Below are 25865 nucleotides of genomic sequence, written 5' to 3' on the forward strand. Positions count from 1 at the left end.
CTCACTTTGAGCCTTAAATTAAATAGTTCCTTTCCAGTAATAACAGTGTATAATTTTATATTGTTTGATCTATGAATAAATAAGGGCTATAAACTACTATAAAATCTCCTTTGATTTATACTAAATAGATCAATGTTATTTATGATTATAAATCAACTTGTGTGAGAATGAGAGGGAACTCAGTAGTTATTGATTATAGCCCATATATTAGCAGAATCTCCATCATAAAATAACCAGAAGTTCTCATTCAGATTTTTTCCAAAACATCTCCAAAGAAATTAAGTGTGTCAGTTCTTGAGGCCAGCCATTCCATTTTGGGACTATTCTAATTATTAGACTATTCCTCCCTTTTTAAATTCAAGCCCAAATTTGTTTCCTTCACTCTTTCAATTCATTCTTCTTTGTTTTAACTTTTTGGACCAAACAGAATATGTATAAGCTTCTTCCACATGAGAGCCCTTCAATTACCTGAACACAGCTATAATACTTCCCTCCCTGTCCCCAATTCTTCTCTGCTCAAGGCTAAACATGCCAGGTAGTTCAGTTGATTCTCATATGATATGTTCTCAATTCATCATCCTAATTGCCTGCCTCACAATACTCTCTATTGGTAGGGCTGAGAATTAAACATGGCACTCCAGATGAAATTTAACATGGACAATGAGACTACCATTTCACTATTCTTGGGATCTCTGCCTCTCTTTCAGCAGCCTAAGATCACATTAAACCCTTCTGGCTGCTTCATCATACTTTGGACACATATTAAACTTTTAGTCCAATGAAAGCATCTGATAATTCATATTTATGTTCAAATTCAAAATTTGATAATTCAAAAATATTCAGAACTGCTTTCTTTCCATACATCTACATCTTATATCCATGGCATTGCATTTTAAGTATCCAGGTATAAGACTTTACATTTGTCCTTACTAAATTTCATCACCTTAAATTCAACCCAATACTCCAACCTATCAAGTTTCATTTGAATTCTGGCTATCATTTCCATTTAGATCTCCCTCCCAGCTTTGATTAACATGGAAATTTGACAATCATACACTGTATGGCTTTAGTCAAATCATTGATAAAAATCAATCTTTCCTTGTATAAAATGTAAGTAAGACCAACTTCCTGAGATAGATGATAGACTCGTGGTGAATATTGAGAAATATGTACCTAGATGTTACAGTTAAGATTTTGAACTGGTTGAGTGATAGAAGTAAATGATTATTAACTGGTTAGCATAGGAGAAAGTCTTGAAAATTATGCCCTTAGCATACATAATTGGCCTTGGATCCTTGAATGTTTTTGAAAAAGTAGATATATTTTAAATGACACAAAATTTTTGGGATACCTAAAAAGATATATTACAGAGTTGAGAGCCCCCAAAAAGGTTTAAGAGACCAAAACAATGGGTTGGATTTAATGAAATGAACATAAAATCCTAATTTGGGTCAAAAAGTCTCTAGAATTCTAGACCAAGAGAATAGTATGAGCAAAACCGCTGAAGTAAAGTGTGCTTTTCAAAGTTGGAGAGTGGTCCAATTTGACTTTTATGTGAAAAGTATGTGGTTGAATAATGCTTGCTCTTTTGAAAAGTTAAATTGGTACCAAAATATCTGAAGACTTTGAATTTTAGACTAAAAACTTCAGACTTTACTGAATATACAATAAAGACCCACTGTCCATTTTTGAAGAGAGAACAGATCTATCCATGAGAAAGGTCAGTCTAGCAGCAGTATAAAAGATAGTTTGAAATAAAGAGCAAGCAGAAGCATCTAGACTATTGAGAGGCAATAGATCATGCAAGTGGTAATGAGGGCCATGTGGTGCTAATAGAAATTGAGAAAGTGAATGGAAGAGATAGAATTTACAGGCCTATATAACTGATTGCTCATATGACATGGGAAAGCCAACGTCAAGTTCAGAGTCCCAAATATGATAGACTTGGAGATAGTTTGCACCAGAGACAGAAAGAATGGAGTATTTGGATGATGTAAATATAACGTAAAATGACAACAAGATCACTTCTGAACCTGTCAAATCCAGATAGAAATGCATGTATCCTGACAGAAATTTCTTAAAGGCCATAGAAAATATACTTCTGGAACTATAAATTTGGGAATCATATGCTTTGGAGGAGTCTGAAGTCATCAAAGTGAGCCATCTTGCAAAAGAAAATAGTATAATGGAAGAAGATGCAACTAGGAAGAACCTTAAGGGCAAGTCACCTTAAAGGGTCAAAAATAATTGAGAGAGAGAGTAAAGAATACACACACACACACACACACACACACACACACACGCACACAGAGTTAGAGAAGCAGAAAGAGACCAGTGAGAATATACTAACTCAGAAGCAAAAGAAGATGTCTAGTAGTGGCGACCTGTTAAAAGAACATATTGGTATACTAGTAAATACTTAACACTGGTTTGGAGGATGAGGGAAAGAATTGAGGGAAGGGATGTGCCATACTTATAAGTTTAATCTCCATAACTTTCTTAAACATAGAAAATTTAAAAAAGCAAATAAAGTTCTAATTGTAGCATTTCCAATTTCTGAAGAATAAATCTTGATGATGAAAATTTAACAATCAATTACTCTGATATGATTAAAAGTAACTCCCATATGCTCCTCATGGTATCTCAAGCTGCCAAAAATCATTGATACCTAAAGTCATCTCGGCATCTTTTGGAAAAAAAAATAGTTTCCCTATTCAAATTCAAATTTCAAAATTCAATAAAATGAAAGTGGTTAAGGTGACAGTGAAAAAGATATAGTCAAGTCAGTAATCACTTATTAATTACTTACTATATTCCCCAGACCAGATTCTGGGAATATAAAACATGCAAAAAGAAACAAAGCTCCTTTCCTAAATGAGCCTACATTCTGATAGGGGAAGATAACACATAAAGCAGTTCTGAAAATGAAGAGTGAGGGCATTTTGGAAAAGTCTTGGGAATGAAAGATAGCTAGTCTGAGCCTTTCTTCAAATTGCCAGTTCTGGATAGGGAAGGTAAAAACATCCTGATAAAAGGGAGTATAGACAATGAGGAAATATCACTAATCAACATGTATGCACAAAATGGTATAGCATCCAAATTTCTAATGGGGAAACTAGGAGAATTGAAGGAGGAAAAGATAGTAAAACTATACTAGTGGGAGATCTGAACCAACCACTATCAAATTTGGACAAATCAAATTAAAAAATAAATTAAAAAGAGGTAAAAGAGGTGAATGAAATCCTAGAAAAATTAGAGTTAATAGATATATGGATAAAAATAAATAGGGAAAAAAAGAAATACACCTTCTTTTCAGCAGCACATGGCACATTCACAAAGACTGACTTTATACTAGGTCATAAAAATATGGCATACAAATGCAGAAAAGCAGAAATAATGAATGCAAACTTTTCAGATCATAAGGCAATAAAAATAATGATCAGTAAGGGTACATGGAGAGCAAAACCAAAAATCAATTGGTAATTAGATAATATGATGCTCTAAAATCAGTTAGTTAGAGAACAAATCATAGAAACAATTAATAATTTCATTAAAGAAAATGACAATGGAGAAACATCCTTCCCAACCTTATGGGATGCAGCCAAAGCAGTACTCTAGGAAAATTCCTATCTTTGAGTGCATATATTAACAAATTAGGGAGGGCAGAGATCAATGAATTGGACATGCAAATCAAAAAACTTGAAAGTGAACAACTTAAAAACACCCAGAAGAAAATCAAATTAGAAATCATAAAAGTTAAGGGAGAAATTAATAAAATTGAAAGTGATAGAATTATTGAAGAAATAAATAAGACAAGAAGCTGGTACTTTGAAAAAACAAACAAAATAGGCAAAGTACTGGTCAATCTAATTTTAAAAAAGGAGAGAAGACAAGCAAATTAGCAGTATCTCAGATGAAAAGGTGGAACTTACCTCCAATGAAGAGGAAATTAAGGCAATCATTAAAAACTTCTTTGCCCAATTATATGGCAATAAATATGCCAATCTAGGCGATATGGACGAATACTTACAAAAATACAAATTGCCTAGAGTAATAGAAGAAGAAATAGAATTCTTAAATAATCCCATGTCAGAAAAAGAAATCCAAACATCATCAAAACAATTTGGTCCTGGCTAAGAGACAGAAAGGAGGATCAGTGGAATAGAATTGGCGTAAGTGACCTCAGCAAGACAGTCAATGACAAACCCAAACACCCCAGCTTTGGGGACAAAAATCCACTATTTGACAAAAACTCCTTGGAAAACTAGAAGACAGTGTGGGAGAGATTAGGTTTGGATCAACACTTCACACTCTCCACCAAAATAAACTCAGAATGGGTGAATGACTTGAACATAAAGAAGGAAACTATAAGTAAACTAGGTGAACACAATAGTATACATGTCAGATCTGTGGGAAGGGAAAGCTTTAAAACTAAGCAAGACATAGAAAGAGTCACAAAATGTAAATAAACAATTTTGATTATATCAAATTAAAAAGTTTTTCTACAAACAAAACCAAAGTAACCAAAACGAGAAGGGAATAAACAAATTGGGAAACAAATCTTCATAACAAAAACCTCTGACAAAGATCTAATTACTCAAATTTATAAAGAGCTAAATCAATTGTATAAAAAATCAAGCCATTCTCCAATTGAAAAATGGGCAAGGGACATGAATAGGCAGTTTTCAGTTAAAGAAATCAAAACTATTAATAAGCACATGAAAAAGTGTTCTAAATCTCTTATAATCAGAGAGATGCAAATCAAAACAACTCTGAGGTATCACCTCACACCTACCAGTTTGGCCAACATGACAGCAAAGGAAAGTAATAAATGCTGGAGGGGATGTGGCAAAGTAGGGACATTAATGCATTGCTGGTGGAGTTGTGAATTGATCCAACCATTCTGGAGGGCAATTTGGAACTATGCCCAAAGGGCGATAAAAGACTGTCTGCCCTTTGATCCAGCCATAGCACTGCTGGGTTTGTACCCCAAAGAGATAATAAGGAAAAAGACTTGTACAAGAATATTCATAGCTGCGCTCTTTGTGGTGGCCAAAAATTGGAAAATGAGGGGATGCCCTTCAATTGGGGAACGGCTGAACAAATTGTGGTATATGTTGGTGATGGAATACTATTGTGCTAAAAGGAATAATAAAGTGGAGGAATTCCATGGAGACTGGAACGACCTCCAGGAAGTGATGCAGAGCAAAAGAAGCAGAACCAGGAGAACATTGGACACAGAGACTGATACACTGTGGCACAATCGAACATAATGGACTTATCCTTTAATGGCAATGCAATGTCCCTGAGCAATCAGCTGGCATCAAGGAGAAAATAAAAACACTACCCTCAAGCAGAGGACAAACAGGGAGAGTAAAAACACCGAGGAAAGGCAATAGCTTGGCTACAGGGGTGGAGGGGATATGACTAAGGAGGGACTCTAAATGAACACCTTAATGAAAATACCAACAACATGTAAAAGAGTTCAGACTGAGGACACATGTGATACCCAGAGCAGTCACGCATCGCCATTGGGAGCTGGGGGGGGGGGGAGAAAAAGAACATGATTTTTGTTTCTAATGAATAATGTTTGGAAATGACCAAATAAAATAATATTTTTTTAAAATGCCAGTTCTGAAAACAATTGACCAATGTAAGAATAGGGGAATTTTACTGAGAGTTGTACGGAGAAGGAAGCTGAGACTTAGTTTTTAAAAAGTCCAGCGAATGAAGTTATAGACAGTTTTAGTAAGTTAAAGGGGTCAAAAAGTTGCAATGAATTAGAAGAGTTAAAAAAAGGGACATCTAGGTGGCTCAGCAAATAGAGCCAAGTCTAGATATGGGAGGTGCTGATTCAAATTTGAACCTCAGACAGTTACCTATGTGAACCTGGGCAAGTCGCTTAATCCTCATTGCCTAGCCCTTACTGCTCTTCTGTCTTGCAATCAAGACTTGATATCGATTTCAAGAGAAAAAGTAAGGGTGTTCTTTTTTTCTGTTGTTTTTTTTTAAGAGCTAAGGGAAGACACATTTAAGACAGCGAGAATAAATGTATGTTTGTAGACATATTAAAAAGTCAATGGTAAAGGAAAGATTTTGTTGGTATATTTATAGAATCATGATGAAATGTGGGCTAGACTAGATGAATCTAGAATCCCTTGCAATTCTGAGATTCTTTGAAGATTCAGACCAAGAGAAAATGAAAACTACTGTAAGGTCTTAGAGGAGGTAATTTGGTGATGAGATTAATGGAACAAAGTGAATTTCTGAAGAGTAGAAATCTCCCCAAAGAGACACAAGCACTGTTTTCTACATGCTATATGTAACTATAGAAGACGTTAAGATGATTTTTTTGTGTGTGTGTGCATGGCTTGTGGAATACCTATAACTTATGGTAGAAAGACATAAGTGAGTTGTCTTCAGGAGGATTACTCTTATACTGAGTAGAATTAATAATTACTACCAATCCTTAAACTATTAAATTTCCCCTTGCGAGGATCTCATAGTCTCAAGAATGGATTTTGAATTAGAGTTGGAGAAAGACCAACATGGTGAGCAATATATTGCTAGATGAGGAGGCTATAGGTTTAAAAAACAAAGAAAGCTCCTTGTAGAGTATCAAGTAACATTTAACACTGTCATCAAACTAGGAAGAAATGAGTTGTTCACTGATAGTTAATATTATTTTTAATTTATATACATATTGTATGAAGATCTCAATAAAGTATTTCAGCTTTTTATTTTCTAGAGCAAAACATTGTAATTATTTAGTTGAAAAATCTGCTATTTTTAAAGTAGATACTAGAAAAGAAAAATAAATGCTTCAATTTTCCAAACTTCTTAAATTTTTAACAAATAGCATAAATGTTCCTGATAATTACACAGCAAAACCTAACACTTATGTTAGATATCATTTTGAGTACTCTTTAATATAATAGCTACAAAGTACTAAAGGCTGAGGAGGTGGAGAAAGCAATAGCTCATCTTAATTTTTAATTTTAGAACTGATGATTCTCTTTACTATAATGACTATCATCATCACAGTGCTTCCCTACTTTTACAGATGGGAAAACTAAAGCTAGGTAATTTTTCCAAAGTCACATAGTTAAATGACATATTTGGAATTTGAACATGAAGTTCCATCCTCCTTCTACTAATACCATAGCTCTGTGTAGGAAAGGGAAGACCCTCATCCTAGCATGACTAGTAAAATTTCAAAGATAATTTAAATCCTAATCTTTCTATATAATTTAATTCTTAATTATTTAATTCCCAATTTACTACCAGTGAAGTTTGAATTCAAAATTTCATAACTCACTGGTTTAGTCTTTCCTCATGCCAAAAGGAATAGAAACATATAAATTAGCTTGTTCATATTAAATGGTGTCTCATAAACTACTTGCAGTTGGTAATTTTGTTTACTTTAACTAATCAATCAATAAGAATTTTTTAAGCACATATTTTGTGCTTAGTACTATAATAGATGTTGTAACTATAAACACAAAGTTTATGTTTATATATTATATATAATGTTAATATATTGATATATGTTATATATAATTATATTATGCATTATACTATTATTTAACTATAATATAAGTGTAATATATATTATTATATATACTATATTTTATATTATAATAAATATATTTCTTATATTATGAAGTAGTAATTACTCTAAGAATATTACATTTTATAAAATAAGTATATATATATGTATATATATATATGATGAGAGAGGAAAGATTATTTACATAAAATAAATAAAAGAAGTAAAACATTTCCATAAACATAATTGGGAAAAGCTTCATATTGAAGAGGGTGATTGGGGTTTATCTTGACAAAGAAGGATTAAATGCCACTGACCTGGGGCAAGAGTGAATTTGGGTTATGGTGGATATACAGTTCAAGAGCTACAGAGAAAGGAACTGAAGTCTTATATGAGTATTGAGAGGTCATTGATAGTACCATAGAGTAGAGCAAAGGGAATAACTTATAGTGAGGCTGGGAAGATTGATTAGACCCAGGTTGCAAAGGCTTTAATTGTTTTAAAGGAATTTTTGCTTTATCTTAGAGGCAATAAGGAACCACTAGTATTTAAGAAAGGTGGAGACAGATCTAATTTTAAGAAAAATCATTTTGGCAATTGCCTGGAGGATGAAATAGAGAGAGGCTTATGGGTGGTAGAATAATTCAAATTTGACCTTCTATACACTTAATTTTAGGGACTCCCTCTATCGATAATTTCAAAATTATCCTGTATAAGGTTTATTTATATGTAGTTATTTTCATGTTACCTCCCCTCATTTGGAGTGTGAAATTCTTGATTTCAATCAAGATTGAAAAGTGAAAAATAAAGATCTTTTTCCTTTCTTTATATCCCAGGGTTTAGCACACAGTAGGTCCTTACTAATTTTTTTATAGAGTGACTGAAATTAATGCTGTAGTCTAGACTAGAGATAAGGGAGGATTGGACTGAGGTAATAGATATGTAAGTAGAGAGAAGGGAAGGTATGAAAGAGATATTGTAGAATTATAAATGTCAAGCTTTAGCCACTAATTGGATATGGAGATTGAGAAAGAGTAATGAATGAAGAAAGGACAAAGTGGTTGTGAACTTGAGAGAATGTAAGAATATTGGTATCTTCTATAGAAAAAGGGAATTTGAAAGAGATCTATGTTTGGGATAAAAGATAAGAAATTCTCCTTTGAGCATGCTAATTTTGAAATGTTCAAAGGATGTCTAACTTAAAGTGTTCAAAAGGCAATTTCTCATGTGGAACTGAAACTCAGGTGAGAGACTGGGACTGATATATGAATCTGCAAAGATATAAAAATTAATGCAACAAAGAGGGGAGAAAAAAAAGAGCAATGCCCAGATAAAGTTTTAGAGAAACATTTTCATTGGAGGGTTGAGCAGATTATGGATGATAAAGTGGCAAAAGACTAAGTCATACATGGAAGAAGAGAACAAGAAAAGGATTCTGTCACAAAGTAAAAAGGGAGAGAAGAAAATAGCCAGGAGGATAGTGAGGCTAACAGTGTCAAATACTAAAGACTTTGGGGAAGATGAGGAATGAGAAACGACTATTCATTAACACAGTTTAGCACTAAGTTGACTCATCATTCAGATATTTCTGATTCCTAATATTGGGATCTGGGCTCTGATTAAAGCTATTTTACCTTATTTTGCCTGGCATTGTCTTCCTTTATTGGAATATGAGTTCCTTTAGTACAGAGATTATTTTTATTTGCTTGTTTGTGTCCCTAGAGCTTAGCAAAAATTTCTGGCATGCACAAAGCAATGCATATTTTCACTCATTCCTCCACTCACTTTCATTCAATGGATAATGAATACTATCATACTATTAGGCTGGAACTGAAGATATTTGGGGACATTAGTTCCTGATGAGCTTTTGTAGGAGCTCTGAAGCTCCTGGAAGAGGAATTATTGAAGCCATGATCATAACTCCCTCCCACAAATCTTAGAAAACCACTCAGAACTGCCAAGTACAAGAAGATAACTGAAAGACTGAAACAATGGGTGTGCCCTTTGGTGGAGTATTTTGGATCAGAGAATAGGTTAAGAAGTGTTATAATTTTTAAGAATCAGTTTCTATATTCTACATTCTACTATAACATATTCAGCTAAAATTAATAATCAGAACACATTGCCAAGTATTGTCGTTGGTACAGGGAATTATACAAACATGTCAGATAATATTTTGAGGATTTTACATTCTAGTGGAGGGGTTATAAGACAAGTATACGAATTGCTATAAAATAAAGCAAAATATATTTCTCTAAAGAAAAATATAAGACTAATGGAAGTTCAGAGGAGGAAGGGAAATAAATAGGCTGTCCAAAATGTCCTAGTGACCTTCTAAACTTTAATAAGGTGGGCTTTAAAATATTGTGACCCTAAGGTGCTCCTGGGGTCCTTTCCCCCCTACTTCCTGGCGTGGGATTGGTCTTGAATGGACCAATCACATGCTAGGGCAGGACCATGCTTCCCTACTTCTAGGTGTGGGATTGGTCTATATAAGGACCAATCCCATGCCAAGGAGGGGTCTTTGAATCAGAATAGATTCGAAGGTTTTAGAGGCTCTCTAGTCAGTTTCAGGCTTTTTGCATTATTAAAGTTTGAGTTAAATAAAAGAGAAAGTTTTATTTTTACCTTTATTCATTTCAAAAACATAGAGTATTGTTAAAGCTTGAAAGCTAAAAACTACACTAGCGTCTCTGGGACACCCGATATAATTGGTAGATCAAGAAAGCAAGGGTGTGACCTTGAAGAGGTCCTTGAAAGTTCGTTAAGATTTTAAAAGGAGTGATTGTTAGCTAGAATGGAGATGTGGCATATGAGTTAGAGATAAAACAATATGAGCAGGGCACAAGGGGCCATAAAGGGTAAAATGCTCCACATTGTGCAATGGAGAAGACTATGTTACAGTATATTTGAAGATGACTCCCCCAACTTTAAAAAGGAAGTGGTAGCAGAGAAGAGATGTGGTCTGTCAGTTCTTCTATACAAATAAGTCAAAATAATTTCCTTTCAGTTAATGATCTTCTAATGATAAAAGATTTAAAATGAAAATGCTAAAATTCTTGAATTTCTAAAGGGTAGAGTTTCCTTTTATTCTTTTAACTTAGACCTGTTTAAGTAACTTCTCCCCAGATTTTTTTCTAGGGATGAATGTAGATCAGCAGCTGCAGAGCTGTAGGTAATATAATGACCTATAATTACATTTGTCATCATATACACAGCACTGCCAGGACCTGCTCTGAATTCATTTTCCAATAAATGATGATAGGACTGTACTAAACAATTCAGTCACTGTCTTTCCCTGCCCCTTGTAAAGTAATGTGAGAAGATGCCTAACTGTGATTATGGATTCGATTTGTCACTGAAGAACAGATTTGTGGATTTCATTTTTTTTTTGATCTATGAAGTTAAACTAGGTTATACAGGAATTAGTCCCATAAACTCATTAATATTTTGCCCTAATCAGCTATGCTAATAGACATTGCCTGTGCATCTCTTTAAAATAAATGCCCCTCCTAGATCTTTATTTTTTGATGACTGTATTTAGAATGTACTGGATAGATTCATCTGCCAATCAGTCCAGTCATTTTGGTGTTCTTTTAGATAAGATGTGAAAGACTTTTTTAGGATAACTAATTTTTAATCATTATATTCAGTTAACCATTTCTGGATGATAAAGTTCTTGCAAAAGGCTCCAAGTAGATATAATAATAAAATGATTTTTCCCATGGAATAAAGTATTTAATGGAGAGAATAGAATTTTACTGGGCATTAATATTTATATTATACCTTAGTCAGCTATGATCTTCCTGGTAAAATAAAATAAAATATCTATATTTATATGTATACAAACACACACACACACACACACACACACACATATATATAGTATAGACATTTTGAATCAAATAGCATAACTACCTTTCACTGTGCAAGGAAATGAAATGACTGTAATAACATCACAAGGTAAAATAGTAGTGTGAAAAATCCTGATTGTTGGTTTACTTTTTCTCTGGTTCCTTTCCCTCTGCTAATTTTACTACATTCTACATTAAATTTATTGTTTCTTTGTCAAAATGAGCATCATTACTACTCATAAAATTTTGCTTTGCTCCTATACCTCCCAGTTTTCCAATGTTTCTCTCCTTTAATCTCTCTGTCTCTCTGTCTCTCTTCCTCTATCTCTTTCTGCCTGACTTTTTTTTAAACAAAATTAATTTTATACTTTATTTTTTGAAAATTGCAGTGGTCAAGTTAAGTCACAGTTGAAATGAACTTCAAAAAAATCCTTTTATTATTTACACCTTTGGAGACAGTCAGACAATTTGGAGATAGGAGATAGCCTCTTTTTCTGTTGTTGTTTTTTTTCTGTCCCTGCCCTGTCTCAATCTCTCTCTGTTTTTGTCTTTCTCACACAAATGTGCACATATACACACCCTCACAAAATTTAATATTAAATTAAATACACTAATTTTATCAGTGTTCTTAAACAAGAAGGTAATTGCCCTAGAAGTAAGAATAAATGATAATTTTTGTAATTTGAAAAACACCTTCACATACATTATTTAGTTCTAACAACTTGTTAAAACAAGTTACATTTTAACTCAAAAGGATTTTTTCCTCAACTCTTCTTGCCTCATCTTTCCCCAGAAGCTTATTTCATTTATACCTCACACAAAGTAAGTACCTTATAAACTTTTGTTAACTATTAGTATTTTATTTTACTACAATGATCAAACTAGAAAAATAAGTCAAAAGAACTATAGATATCCCAGAGCTTAAAATGTCAAGAAAGGATAGAATAAAAAACCATACTATTGAATGTTAGGTCTAATACACATAGTTGGTGCATCATCATCATCATCATCATCATCATCATCATCATCATCATCATAACTAATGTTTACATAGCATTTATGTGAGAGGCACTGTGCTATCTGTCTAGCTATTGATTTATATGTCTATCATATATCTATATCTATATAAATATAATTATGTGTGTTTACACACAAATGTTTTCTTTGACTCTAACATCAACACTTGGATGTAATTGCTATTTTTAATTAATAAATGCTTATTGATTCACAACATATGTTAGAAGATGCCATAGTCTCTGAATAAAATATATTTCACAGATAAGTAGCAGCAGTAAGAGAGGATGCTGATGGAAGTAAGAAGAAAAAATGAGAATTGCTTAGATATTTTTAATATAAAATACAAATAATCTACAGATATATCAGATTGATATAAAATCACAGAGATTATTCTGCTTTGCTTCACATTTATCTTAAGCTTTAATTTCAGTATGCTGTTAATTCAATATTAATGAAATATATTGATGATGAAAATGAATATTTGCCATTTTGGGGTGGGGTCAGAGGGAGGATTAATGTGAGTCTTTCTTAATCCCAGTTACATATGGCCTGTGCAAGTGGCTACAAGGATGTAGCTTCCCTTATCCTAGACCATGGTGCAGATCTCAATGCGGTGGATAATCAGTATTGGACACCTCTCCATTTGGCAGCAAAATATGGTCAGGTAAAGTAATATTGCTATTTGTTCATAATAGTTGATTTTGGATTCTGAAGCATTTGAGAATACTTTTTCATTTTCCAATTTATGCTTTTTCTTGGCTCTAAATCTTGTATAAATTACTCATGATCTGGGCAGCAGACTCCACAAATTGTTTTTTTTTTTTTTGCTTTTAGGGATTATTAAGGAAGAAGCTTAGTAAGCAAATATGCTTATGACCCAAGGAGGGAAAAAATCTATCATGAGAAATACACATACAGATGTAGATATTTTTAATATAATCCTTGATATGCAAGTCAAGACCTCCTGAAAGGGAAATTATCTCATGAATTTATAATATACTTTATAAAATGAATTGTGCAATGATGTCTGTTGAACATTGTATTGCTTTTACAAGCTTGTAATTTTACAAGTCAATAGTAATTCTCTTTGTTTTATATGGTTAGGTTCCTGAAAGCTAAATTATATTTTATATGTTCTTTTTCTCTTCAAGGCATCTAATGTATTTTAATTTTTATTTTAATGGACAAAATATGGGCAATAATTTACTGTTTTGAATCCTATTACTTGTAGCAATTACATTTTATTGAATGTGTTTTCAAATAGACTGTAGACCTGGTTCTCAATCTACTGAGTCACTCGGCTGCCCCCTTCAATAAACTGTAGGTTCTAGATATGATTGTATCAAATTTATAAGTGTATTAACACACTTTACATTTGCATGGTACTTTACAGCTTACAAAGTATTTGTATTAACTCACTTCCTCTTTAAAATAATATTGTGTGAAGGTACCTGTTGCTCCATTTTACATATAAGGAACCTGAGTCCCAGAAATATTAATTACTTATTACTTAGCTACTAAGTATAAATCCAATTGTTCTGTCTCCAACTCCAGTGCTTCTTTAAAACATTCTGTGCTGTAAGAAAAAAAGCAAACTTCAGTAGCTTAAAAGAAATATGAGATATCCATAGACTTTCTGCTAATATCGAACACACTATACCTTGACTCTGACATGGTGGTGTCATTTTGGTCCTCTTTGAGTGTGAAGGATGGTGATCATAATGACAATGACACCATCTGCTTCACTATGGTGGAGGGTTTTGTCAAACTGGAAAGAACATTGGTCCCAGTTAGAGGATTTGGTTCCCATCGTGGATTTAGAGAGGAAAGCACTTTACAGATCTTCTTATCTAACCCACTCATTTTACATATCAGTAAACTAAGTCACAGAAGTTACTTCAATTGGTTTACACAGATATCAGTGTTTGAGGTGGAGCTTAAACCCCAGAATTTCCAACTCTGAGTCCAAATTTCTAATTGTGCGAGTCTGGGCAAGTTACTAGACTTCACTTTCTATTAGCTTCATCATCTCTTAAATTAGGGGATTGGACTAGTTAGTCTCTGAGGTTCCTTCTAACTCTAGATCTCTTACTTATTAAACACAAGGTAAAGACTGCTGTGCAAGGCTCTAGGGATGGAAGGACAAATTAAAATAGTCTCTGCTCTCAAGAAATTTTGATTCTATTTTGAAGATGCAGGTGCACAAACAAGTGTAAAAAAGGTATAGACAGCAGAAATAAACTATGCAGAGGAAGATAAGATTGATATGTACAAGACTGAAGTAAGCTTTGTGTAAGAGATGGTACCTGACTTGGTCTTTGGATGAAGGTAGAGATGTTAAGAGAAGAAATTAAGAAGATATACATTCCAGTCATGGATGGGCAACAGGTGCAAAGACATAAAAGCAGTAGAAGGAGGGTCATGTCTGGGGAACATTCAGCAGGGAGGTTTGTCAGAAATAGAGTATGTGAAGGGGAACATATGTTTGGGAGGGCAGGTGGAAAGAAGCCATATTGCAAAAGGTATTAAATGCCAGGCTAAGGACATTGGATTTTATCCTAAAAGCAATCCAGAACAACTGAAAAATTTTGAATAGTGGAGTAAGATGACTGAGTTATATTTTAATGAAAATTTATATGGAAACTGAATAGAAAATAGACTGGAGAAAGAGGAGAAGAATTATAGAAGCCTAGAAGTTAAATTAGTAGACAATGAAAATGGTGACCTGAAAGGTGATGAAGTTGTTAATTGTGATTGTTGATATATGAATAGGAGAAACAGAGGACACTAAAAAAGATATTGTAGAGATAGAATTGATATGACTTTCCGATTAAGTACATATGAAGAAAGGGGCTAAAGAAAAAGGAAAAGTTAATGATGATTTTGATATTACAGAGAGAAAAATGGAAATACATAAGAGAAATACAGGATTTTGAAGGAAAGAGAGGGTTGAGGGATTAGTGTGAGGTGAGTTGCATTTTTAACATATTGAGTTCAGCTATCTATGATACAAGAATTTGGAGGATTTTAATAGCCAATTAATACTATGAGACAGTTCTTTAGAAGATGAATGTGTGCTCACGTGTGTAGAATTGCAATTCATCTACATTTAATTTAATTTTAAAATCATGATAGCTTATAAGATCATCAAAGGAGAAAGTATAGGGATAGAAAATTCTCAGGATAGCACTTTGGTGCCAAATGGATAGAGTGCCTGACCTGGAGTCAGGAAGAATAATCTTCCCATGTACAGATCTGGCCTCAGACACTTCCTAAATGTGTTATTCTGGGTCAATCACTTAACCCTATTTACCTAATTTCCTCATGTGTAAAAGGTGCTAGAGAAGAACATGGCAAAGCATTCTAGTGTCCTTGACAAGAAAACCCCAAATGTCCACCATAAGAAACAATAAGCAGATTAATTTTTAAAAGCTTTGAAAGGACTATATGAGATAATGAAGAATAAAATGAGTAGAACCAAGAGAACATTATATACAGCTACAGATTTAATATTTGAAGAATAGCTTGTGAACGCTCACTTTCAGAGAATGCACTGAGAAGGGGAAACTTGAAAAACAACATTTATATATTTTGCTGTTTGATACCTCATGGTTTGGGGAGGAAAAGGAGAGAGAGAACTAGAAAATCCCAAATGAGATCATAGAGTCAGATATATCTGAAACAACTGTACTCCAATAATTGGTGTATAAAAGAATGATGATCAACTTATGAAAATTGAGAGCTATATGCCATACTTGTAGGTGAAGAACTAAAAGATCAATGTCATGGAGCACAAGGGGGAAAATATCCTAGAAGAAGGATAATAATCAAAGGTGTTAAATAAAACTAGAACCAAAAAAAAATGCTAAAGTATTTATTGATAAAGAGAGTTCATTAATAACTTTGGAGAAAGCAATTTCCATTTATTAGTGAAGTCAGAAGCCAAAATTATGAAGAATTAAAAGGGAAGTTGCAGGTAAAGAATGCAAATAATGCACAGAAAGCCAGAAAGACTTCTTAACATGGGAGCAATAAATATACAGATGATAGACTAATAGATGATAGATAGATAGATAAAATTATTTCAACATGATTTTCTTTTATTCTTCTGTTTTTAAGCATTTAAAATTATTATTATGAGAAGAGCTCCATAGGTCTAATAAGATTGAAAAGGGGATCCATTATACGCAAAAAAAAAGCAACCATGCTATAAAGAGATTTTTATGAATTTGCTTATTAAAAGAAAAATAATTATAAGACAATTACTTGAGGGACTAGCAAGGCTAAAACAAAAGCTTAATAGGGCTAGCATATGCCCAAGTATAATTTTAGCTGGAGAAGAAGGGACTAAAGTTCATGAGAAATGGAACATGACAGAATTAGAAAGAGATATAAAAGATGAGATCTACAACATAAACCAAAATGTTAAATAAGAAAAATCACTTTTTCTCAGTAAGGTGCCAGGGCTATAGGAATGGAGATTAATGAAAAGAAGATATAATACACAATAGATACAGTGCCAGGCTTTCAGTCAGAAAGACTCATTTTCTTTAGTTCAAATCTGGTCTCAGTTGTGTACACATACACACACACAAACATATACAAACACACATACACACCAAGATCCTGATACTTAATGTATGGCCTGAAAGGGAACACAAAGGGGAAATGGAGGGAAAGAGAGAAAGAGTTGAGAGAATGGAAAGGGGGGAAGATATTGACCTTCCCCTCTCTTCCTTTTGGGGGAAGGTAACCCAGACTTGTCTCCCTGAGGAAAGGAGTATGTCTCCTCAGAGAATGGTTCTGGGAGATAGGGGATAAGAATTAGAGGGAAAAGCTTTGGTAAGATGACACACTGCCCCTCTTTTAGTCCCAGCTATTCTTGAGAGGTAGGATGGACTCTTCTGCCTATGTATCCTTCAGGTACACCAACTGCCACTCCCCCCCAAACCTTGGATTACTCCACAGCCCAGGAGAGATGGTTGCTCCTTGGGTCTGGTTGCTTGGATCAGGATCCTGGACTAACCCTTCTTTTTGGGGAGAAGTATGGTTCTCCCCAAATCTTCAGCCCCCTTTCCTAGTATCAGAAACTAGCCAGACCTAATTCTAAGTAGTAGAAAATTTATTTGGGTTTTCACACAGAAGGAGAAGTAAGGGGTCAGGTAAGAAAAATGGGTGAGTAGGAAGCCCTATTAACTTGTCCCCTCTGACAGACTGGCTATGCCCCAAGGTCTCTAAGTTCAAGGCTCTTGGTCTTGACCCCTCTCCTGGCAAACTACTTGCTTGGTCCCTACTCCTGAGCTAACTAGCTTGAGTGCTGGAGTACAGGAACAATTTAGGGAGAGAGATGGAGAATGAGATCCTTGTAAAGAGGATCTCATTGAACTGCTTTTGTCAGGTCCCTATCCACAATATTCACTGATGACTCTGTTCTGTTTTTGAGAATGAGAGATGTATAGAGGTCCACAGGGAAACAATTGCTCTCCAGAAACCCAAGCTTTTTCCTTGGCTAAGATACCTGCCTCTTCTCTTTCTGTTCCCTAGCTGGAAGTGAGGTGTGATCAGTTGGAATTCTCTCCCTCCAGATTCCATCCTGGAAACTTCAGGGTTTTTTTCTTCTTGAAACTCCCCCACTCTTTCCCTGCATCTGATTTCTGTCAGAAATTGCTCCTTGCACAAATTGGATTTCTTCTCTCTTACAATATGTAATGGCGACATTGTTTATTAAACATAATTAAAGGTTAGGGAGAGACAGAGACAGAGACAGGGATAAAGAGAAATATTAGAAGCCAAAAAGAACTTCAAGGAAGAGAAAATGTTCAAAAATGATCAAGGAAGTTAAGAAATGAAAAAAAAAGTTATTAGATTTGATGATCAGGAGACCATTACTGATCTATCCATATATAGAGCTTGTTCAAAGGATAAAGTAATCCATCGAGTCTCTAAGGAAACAAATAAAGCTTGGAGTTGGAAGTAAGGAGGGAATATTCATTTCAAGGGAGGCAGCTAATGAAATTGTAGAAGAGCAGCTAGTTAGCTCTGTGAATAGAGAGTCAATTTTGAAGACAGGAAGTCCTGGTATCAAATCTGTCCTCAGACACTTCCTAGTTGTGGGATTCTTGTCATGTCACCTGACCTTAATTGCCTAGTCTTTGCCATTTTTCTGTCTTAGAAACAATGATTCTATGAGAGAACATAAGGGTTTGAGAGAAAGAAAGGGAAAGAGAAACATTGGAAGCCAAAGAGAACTTCAAGGAAAAGAAAATGGTCAACAATGTTAAAAGTTTTGAAATTATCAAGAAAGTTAATGAGTGAAAAAAGTTATTAGATTTGGTGATTGGGAGACCATTACTAGTTTAAGTAGAATGGAGAATGTATTGAAACTTAAAAAAATACAAAATTTTACTAGTGACAGCCAGAGTAATCAAAATGATGTGGGATAAACACACCCAAGTCTGTAGCAAGGTCTCGCCCCAAGAATGAGAGACTCAAACTCCATTTAATCCAAAATTAAGAAAAGAATTTTATTCAAAATAGAAGTGCTTTTTGGTGCTATAATAGCCTAATAGCTTGTGAAATAGTCTGCAGACTATTCAGATAGCCTTAGGGCTGATGGACAAACCCAGGGCCTAATAGAGTAGCCTCTTTGGAGCGGATAGTACCAGCTTCTTTGTAGAGTGGCAGCTTCCATTATGGAGTGACAGCCTCCACCATGGAGTGGCAGCTTCCATACTGTGTGAATCAGGCTTGACATATTTATTGGGGTCTAGTAGCTTAGCATCTCCCTTTCCAAACTCAGATGGAGGTATGTTTTGGGGTTTGTTGCCACGGGGAATAAGGAACATGCTCAAGATTGGGAAGTTCTTCTGGAATGCCAGAATCCCCAGTGGACAGGTTCCATTTTCTTCCATTTGTGCACCTTGTCATCATTTGTCAATGTGGGAGAGGTCTTGCTCCCCTTCTTGAGTGGGAATATGGGAGGGGATGTAGTACACTGCAGGACCACTATAGGTAATTAATTATTTCTAAGAACACAAAGCTGATGCCTAGTAGGGAATGTTACAGATCTAGTACACAGAAAGGATAGTTGAACAATCTACAATTCATGTTTGACTATTGCAGAAACTATATATTTTGCAGTTGATTTTTAACTAGAGTTAACTAGAGAAAAATGCAAGATTTCAGAGTATGAGGGTTCCATTCATATTACTGCCCCTTACTGCCTGCTGTCAGCCCACATCAAAAATAAATGAACATAACAATCATATTGGCAAAATAAAATGCATAAAAAATTGTGCAGATTTTGATAAACAATTGAATAAGCCAAACCAAGTATGCCTTGGACAACCACTTCATTTGATACTGAGACAGGAACCGAGTAAAGTAGTAGAAAGATGATGGTTTGGATTGCATTTGGAAAATGTCACATATCTCAAATTGCTCATTTTCCTAAAAACAATCTAATTAATATCAATATTTTTCTGTTGGTACTTTATCACCAAGAATTATGGAATATCTCTACTTAAGAAGATGTAAAATAAGTCCAAGGGCAATGAAATACATATATATGGTGGATATGAAAAACTATAGCTTCTCATCAACTAATATAAGGGAAGTAGAGCTAAAGATATATAAATAGAATCAAATATTTATATGACAATCATGTAATAAGAATAAACGATAAGAGATGAATAGGTCAAGTGTCACATAAGTGTTCTTAAGGCCATCAATAGGAAGGCCATCAATGTTTTAGAAACAACATCTAGATTGCATGTTTATGGAAAAAGCAAAAGCTGTTGTACAAGATGAGAAGATATAGATGGATTATGGACAACATCAATAGAAAAAGTATGTACAATAATAAAATCACAGATTCAAAGATGACGTTTTCTGCTTAATAGAAATCTTTTTAGAACAATAATTTTACTTTGATGTTTCTTTTAAAATATGTGGAGGCTTATAGATGCTGGTTGATTTTGATAAAACACTTTTCTACCTGTGGAATATGTATTTTTATATGTGTGTATACATATATGTAGGTATATATAATCGTTGTTGGTAGTCTCTCGAACCGAGGATGACGATTGTCTTTGTGCGTTTTTGTGCACAAAGACATCTGTGCATGAAGATTTAAGTGTAAGAGTCGATGCACAGAGACAGTCCCACTCTCTCGGCATTGGAAGCCTGGGTCCAGTGGCACGAAAAGTCGTTACATCTGGAGACTTCCTCAGCTGCATTGGATGGCCGTGTTGTCCTTTGTGCTCCAACATGCCCTAAGCACTCCACAGTGCCTTGCTGCGTCACCCTCTCAGCCATTGAACCTTCTTGTTGATTTCTTCCGCCTGTTCCGCCAAAGCAGTCTTCACATGCTGGGTGAGCAAAGCCCTGGTTCACCAGGGGTCGACAACAACCCGATGGCTACCCTCACAAGGTTTAGCCGGCCTGTGGAAGCCGTTGCCCAGGGTGTGGCCACTGCCGCATGCTAGCAGCTACTAGGAGCCACAAGTGAGAGCTGGGTGTCAGGTGAGGGTCAGTGGCTGGAGAGCTGCCCTAGAAGGGCACGACAAGCCCTCCATACCAGAGATACTCCTCCTCCCTGAGTCCCTGAGCACCCCATACACCCCTGGTATATATAATACACATATAATATTTATGCATGTGTGTATACATAATTAATACACTGTGTACAAATCTTAGCTTCTAATAATTTCCAGTCAGTAAAGTACAACCAAAGCAGTGGTATAACTTTAGTATAATAGGGCTTTCTTCCCACTTCACTTTGCAAGTGTATGAATCATTGTTTTCATCTGAGTCATTTCATGAACTATAGTACAGTCGTCCCTCACTATATCGTGGTTCACTTATCATGGCTTCACTGTATTATAGGTTTTAAAAGAAAATATATCTCTAATTCTGTATTGTGGAATTTTCACCATATTGCTGTGGACCAACCCCAGCACTGTTCTGTATCCCCGGTGCTGTTTGGCTCAGGATTTATAAGAGTGAGGGAAAGGTTAATAGGAGAGTGGGAAGCGTTTATAAAGCCTATATCTATATCTATCTATAGATAGATAGATAGATAGATAGACAGATAGATAGATAGATAGATAGATAGATAGATAGATAGATAGATAGATAGATAGATAGATAATGCTTCCCATTTTTGGATTTTCACTTATCACAGGGGTCTCTGGAAATCTAAAATCTTTCTTTGAGAACTACTTTTTTTGGAAAATTTTATTTAATTAGTCAATTTAGAATATTTTCCCTGGTTATAAGAATCATGTTCTTTCCCTCACCTCCCCCACCCCTTCCCATAGCCAATATGCAATTCCACTGGGTTTTACATGTGTCCTTGATCAAGACCCATTTCCATATTATTAATATTTGCAATAGGGTGATCATTTAGAGTCTATATCCCCAATCATATCCCCATAGACCCATGTGACCAAGCAGTTGTTTTTTCTTCTGTTTCTGTTCTCACAGTTTTTCCTCTGAATGTGGATAGTGTTCTTTCTCATAAGTCCTTTTGAATTGTCCTGGATCGTTGCATTGCTATTGATAGAGAAGTCCATTACATTTGATTGTACCACAGTGTATCAGTCTCTGTGTACAATGTTTTCCTGGTTCTGCTCTTTTTCACTCTGCATCACTTCCTGGAGGTTGTTCCATTTCACATGGAATTACTCCAGTTTATTGTTCCTTTGAGCACAATAGTATTCCATCACCAACAGATATCACAATTTGTTCAGTCATTCCCCAATTGGGGGGCATCCCCTCATTTTCCAAATTTTTGCCACCACAAAGAGCGCAGCTATGAATATTCTTGTACAAGTCTTTTTCCTTATTATTTTTGAGAACTACTTTAAAAGGCTTAATTATCTTAAGTGTGTCTTTTTCATTATTTTTCTCTGTCATGATAAAATACAACAAAACAAAAGAGAATTACTGCATTCTCTCTTACTAATAATGGGAAGGAGAAAAGGAGTTCTTGCAAGAGCTACAAAGCAATATAACACAAGACTGAAGTGTCTCATAAACCTAAGAGAATATATGTCTTTGATTGAAAGGGAGACATGGACTTTAAATGTTCTATTAATCAGGGACTATGAATAAATCACCCCCAAATTATTTTTCTAAGCAAATTTCATTAGACACTAAAAATATTTTACTAAATTAAATTTACAAATTAGCTATATGGATAGTATCTCTGGTATGGAGGGCTTGTCGTGCCCCCCCTAGGGCAGCTCTCCAGCCTCTGACCCCCACCTGACACCCAGCTCTCACTTGTGGCTCCCAGTAGCTGCTAGCATGTGGCAGCGGCCACACCCCAGGCAACCACTTCGACAGGCCGGCTAAACCTTGTGAGGGTAGCCATCGGGTCGACGTCAACCCCTGGTGAACCAGGGCTTTGCTCACCCAGCATGTGAGGACTGCTTCGGCTGAACAACGGAAGAAAACAATAAGAAGGTTCAATGGCTGAGAGGGCGATGCAGCAAAGCACTGTGGAGTGCTTAGGGCGTGTTGGAGTACAAAGGACAACATGGCCACCCAATGCATCTGAGGAAGTCTCCAGGCATAACAATTTTCCATGCCACTGGACCCAGGCTTCCAATGCCAAGAATATGGGACTGTCTCTGTGCTTCGTCTTTTCCACTTAAATCTCCTTCACGCACAGGTATCTTTGTGCACACTCATCTATCCTAACCCCGTCCATCCTCTTCAAGTCCTGCGGCAATGGGGGAGTGGCGACGCAACAGGTGGAGGTGACCACTGGCAGTTGTAGTCATGATCCTGCATGTAGGCAGCCCACGGACCAGTGGTCGCTTGGCCCTGTGGGCATCAGGGACATTTGGCAGCATCCTGGGCAACTGAACAGCCCTCTCTAGGACAGCACTGCTCACCCTAATCAAGGGAGGGAACTAGAAAAGGTGTCCCAAACATTGCCTGCCCTACAAACACCCGGTCAGCACACCGCGGCTGGCGGGTCATCCCTTTAAGAGGTCGAAATCAAAGAAAAAATACAAAGAAACTCCTACTAGGAGCATGGAACATCATGACATTACTTGATAGAGAGGATACCCCAAGACCTGAGAGAAGAACAGCTCTAATCGGTAAAGAACTGGCACGAAATAAAATCGACATCGCAGCCTTAAGCGAAACACGCTTACCAGAAAGGGATCACTCAGCGAACCCACCACTGGATACACCTTCTTCTGGAAAGGTAGAGCCTCAAATGAAGACAGAATCCATGGTGTTGGCCTGCCTATCAAGACCAGTTTGCTCAAACAGCTGCCAGATTTGCCTGTGGGCATCAGCGAGAAGCTCATGAAGATCTATTTGCCTCTCAGCAAAGACCGGTATGCCACAATCATCAGCTCATAGGTCCCAACATTGACCAGCACAGAGGAGACAATCGAGTAGTTCTACTCTGACCTGAGTGCCGTCCTGCACTCAGTGCCCACAAATGACAAGCTGATACTACTGGGAGACTTCAATGCCCGCGTTGGCCAGGACCATGAAAGATGGAAAGGAATGCTCAGCAAACACGGTGTGGGCAAAATGAACAACAACGGCCTCCTGCAAATGCTCAGAGTTTGAACTCACCATCACGAACACTGTGTTCAGAATGGCGAACAAATATAAAACAACGTGGATGCACCCAAGATCAAAACAGTGGCATCTCATTGACTACATCATTGTACGCCGGCGAGACATCCAGGATGTAAAGATCACCAGAGCCATGAGAGGAGCTGAATGCTGGACAGACCACCGATTGGTTAGAGTGGCTCTTCAAATGCGCATTGTGCCTCGCCATCCAAAACACGCCCAGACAGTTCGCGCATTTTACAACGTGAGTCATCTTAGAGATCCATCTTATTTGCAAACATTCCAGTCCTGCCTGGATGACAAGCTGTCTGCCAAGGGACAACTCACTGGAAGCTCAACCGAGAAATGGAACCAGTTCAGAGATGCAGTGAAGGAAACATCAAAGGCAGTCCTAGGCCCCAAACAACGCAACCACCAGGACTGGTTCGACGAGAACAACACTGCTATTGAAGACCTATTGAGCAAGAAGAACAAAGCCTTTATGGAGTGGCAAAATAACCCAAACTCTGCTCCTAAAAAGGACAGATTCAAGTCTCTCCAAGCCATGGCGCAGTGTGAGATCAGGAAGATGCAAGACAGATGGTGGGAAAAAAAGGCAGAAGAAATCCAGTGGTTTGCTGATACGAAAAACTACAAACAATTTTTCAGTGCCCTTCAGTCTGTCTATGGGCCACTAAAACCCACCACCACTACCTTGCTATCCTCTGACAGTGACATTCTCATAAAAGATCAAAAAGGCATCAGCAACAGGTAGAAAGAACACTTCAGTCAGCTTCTCAACCGACCCCCTTCAGTTGACCAAAGAGCCCTTGACCAGATCCCTCAAAACCGCACCATTGAACAACTTGACATCCCTCCTTCAATAGAGGAAGTCCAAAAAGCCATTAAACAAATGAGTGCAGGCAAGGCACCCGGTAAAGACGGGATCCCAACCGAGGTGTACAAGGCCTTAAATGGAAAGGCACTCCAGGCATTCCACATAGTGCTGACCAGCATATGGGAAGAGGAAGACATGCCCCCAGAACTCAGAGATGCCTCCATCGTAGCCCTATACAAGAACAAAGGCTCACAAGCAGCCTGTGACAACTACAGAGGCATCTCACTACTCTCTACTGATGGAAACATCCTCGCCCATGTTATACTCAACAGACTCCTGTCATCTGTTTCAGAGCAGAGCCTGCCTGAATCACAATGTGGCTTCCGACCAGATCGCAGCACCATTGACATGGTCTTCACAGTGAGGCAAATGCAGGAAAAATGCCTTGAGCAGAACTTGAGTCTCTACATTGTCTTCATAGACCTGACAAAGGCGTTCGACACAGTGAACAGGGATGCATTCTGGGTGATCCTCAGCAAGCTTGGTTGCCCAGCAAAATTCGTCAAACTGATCCAACTCTTTCATGTCGACATGGCAGGGGAAGTCCTATCTGGTGGAGAGACTTCCGATCGCTTCAACATCTCCAATGGCGTGAAACAAGTGTGTCCTCACTCCGGTACTATTCAACCTATTTTTCACCCAAGTATTACAACATGTTGTGATGGATCTAGACCTGGGCGTCTACATCAAATACCGACTGGATGGCTCACCATTCGACTTTCGCCGCCTGACTACAAAAACAAAGACAACAGAGAGACTCATCCTGGAAGCTCTCTTTGCAGATGACTGTGCTCTCATGGCCCACCAAGAAAATCATCTCCAAACCATTGTGGACAGGTTCTCCACCACAACAAAACTGTTTGACCTTACTATCAGCCTCAGCAAAACAGAGGTGCTGTTCCAACCTTCACCAGGGAGGCCAACTAATCAGCCGTGCATTACAATCGACGGCGCGCAG

At 36.6% G+C, this 25865-nt stretch overlaps 1 protein-coding gene across 1 annotated transcript in view; it reads left to right on the plus strand.

Moving 5' to 3' along the window:
- Window positions 1-25865, plus strand: part of MYO16 (myosin XVI) — a 727392-nt gene that overhangs the window by 218370 nt on the left and 483157 nt on the right. Inside the window, exon 7 of the mRNA XM_001375684.5 lies at window positions 12959-13084. Within this exon, the coding sequence (XP_001375721.4) occupies window positions 12959-13084 (126 nt within the window). The remainder of the gene's footprint in view (window positions 1-12958; window positions 13085-25865) is intronic.

This window comes from Monodelphis domestica, chromosome 8, assembly GCF_027887165.1.
Source record: "Monodelphis domestica isolate mMonDom1 chromosome 8, mMonDom1.pri, whole genome shotgun sequence".
Taxonomy (NCBI): Eukaryota; Metazoa; Chordata; class Mammalia; order Didelphimorphia; family Didelphidae; genus Monodelphis; species Monodelphis domestica.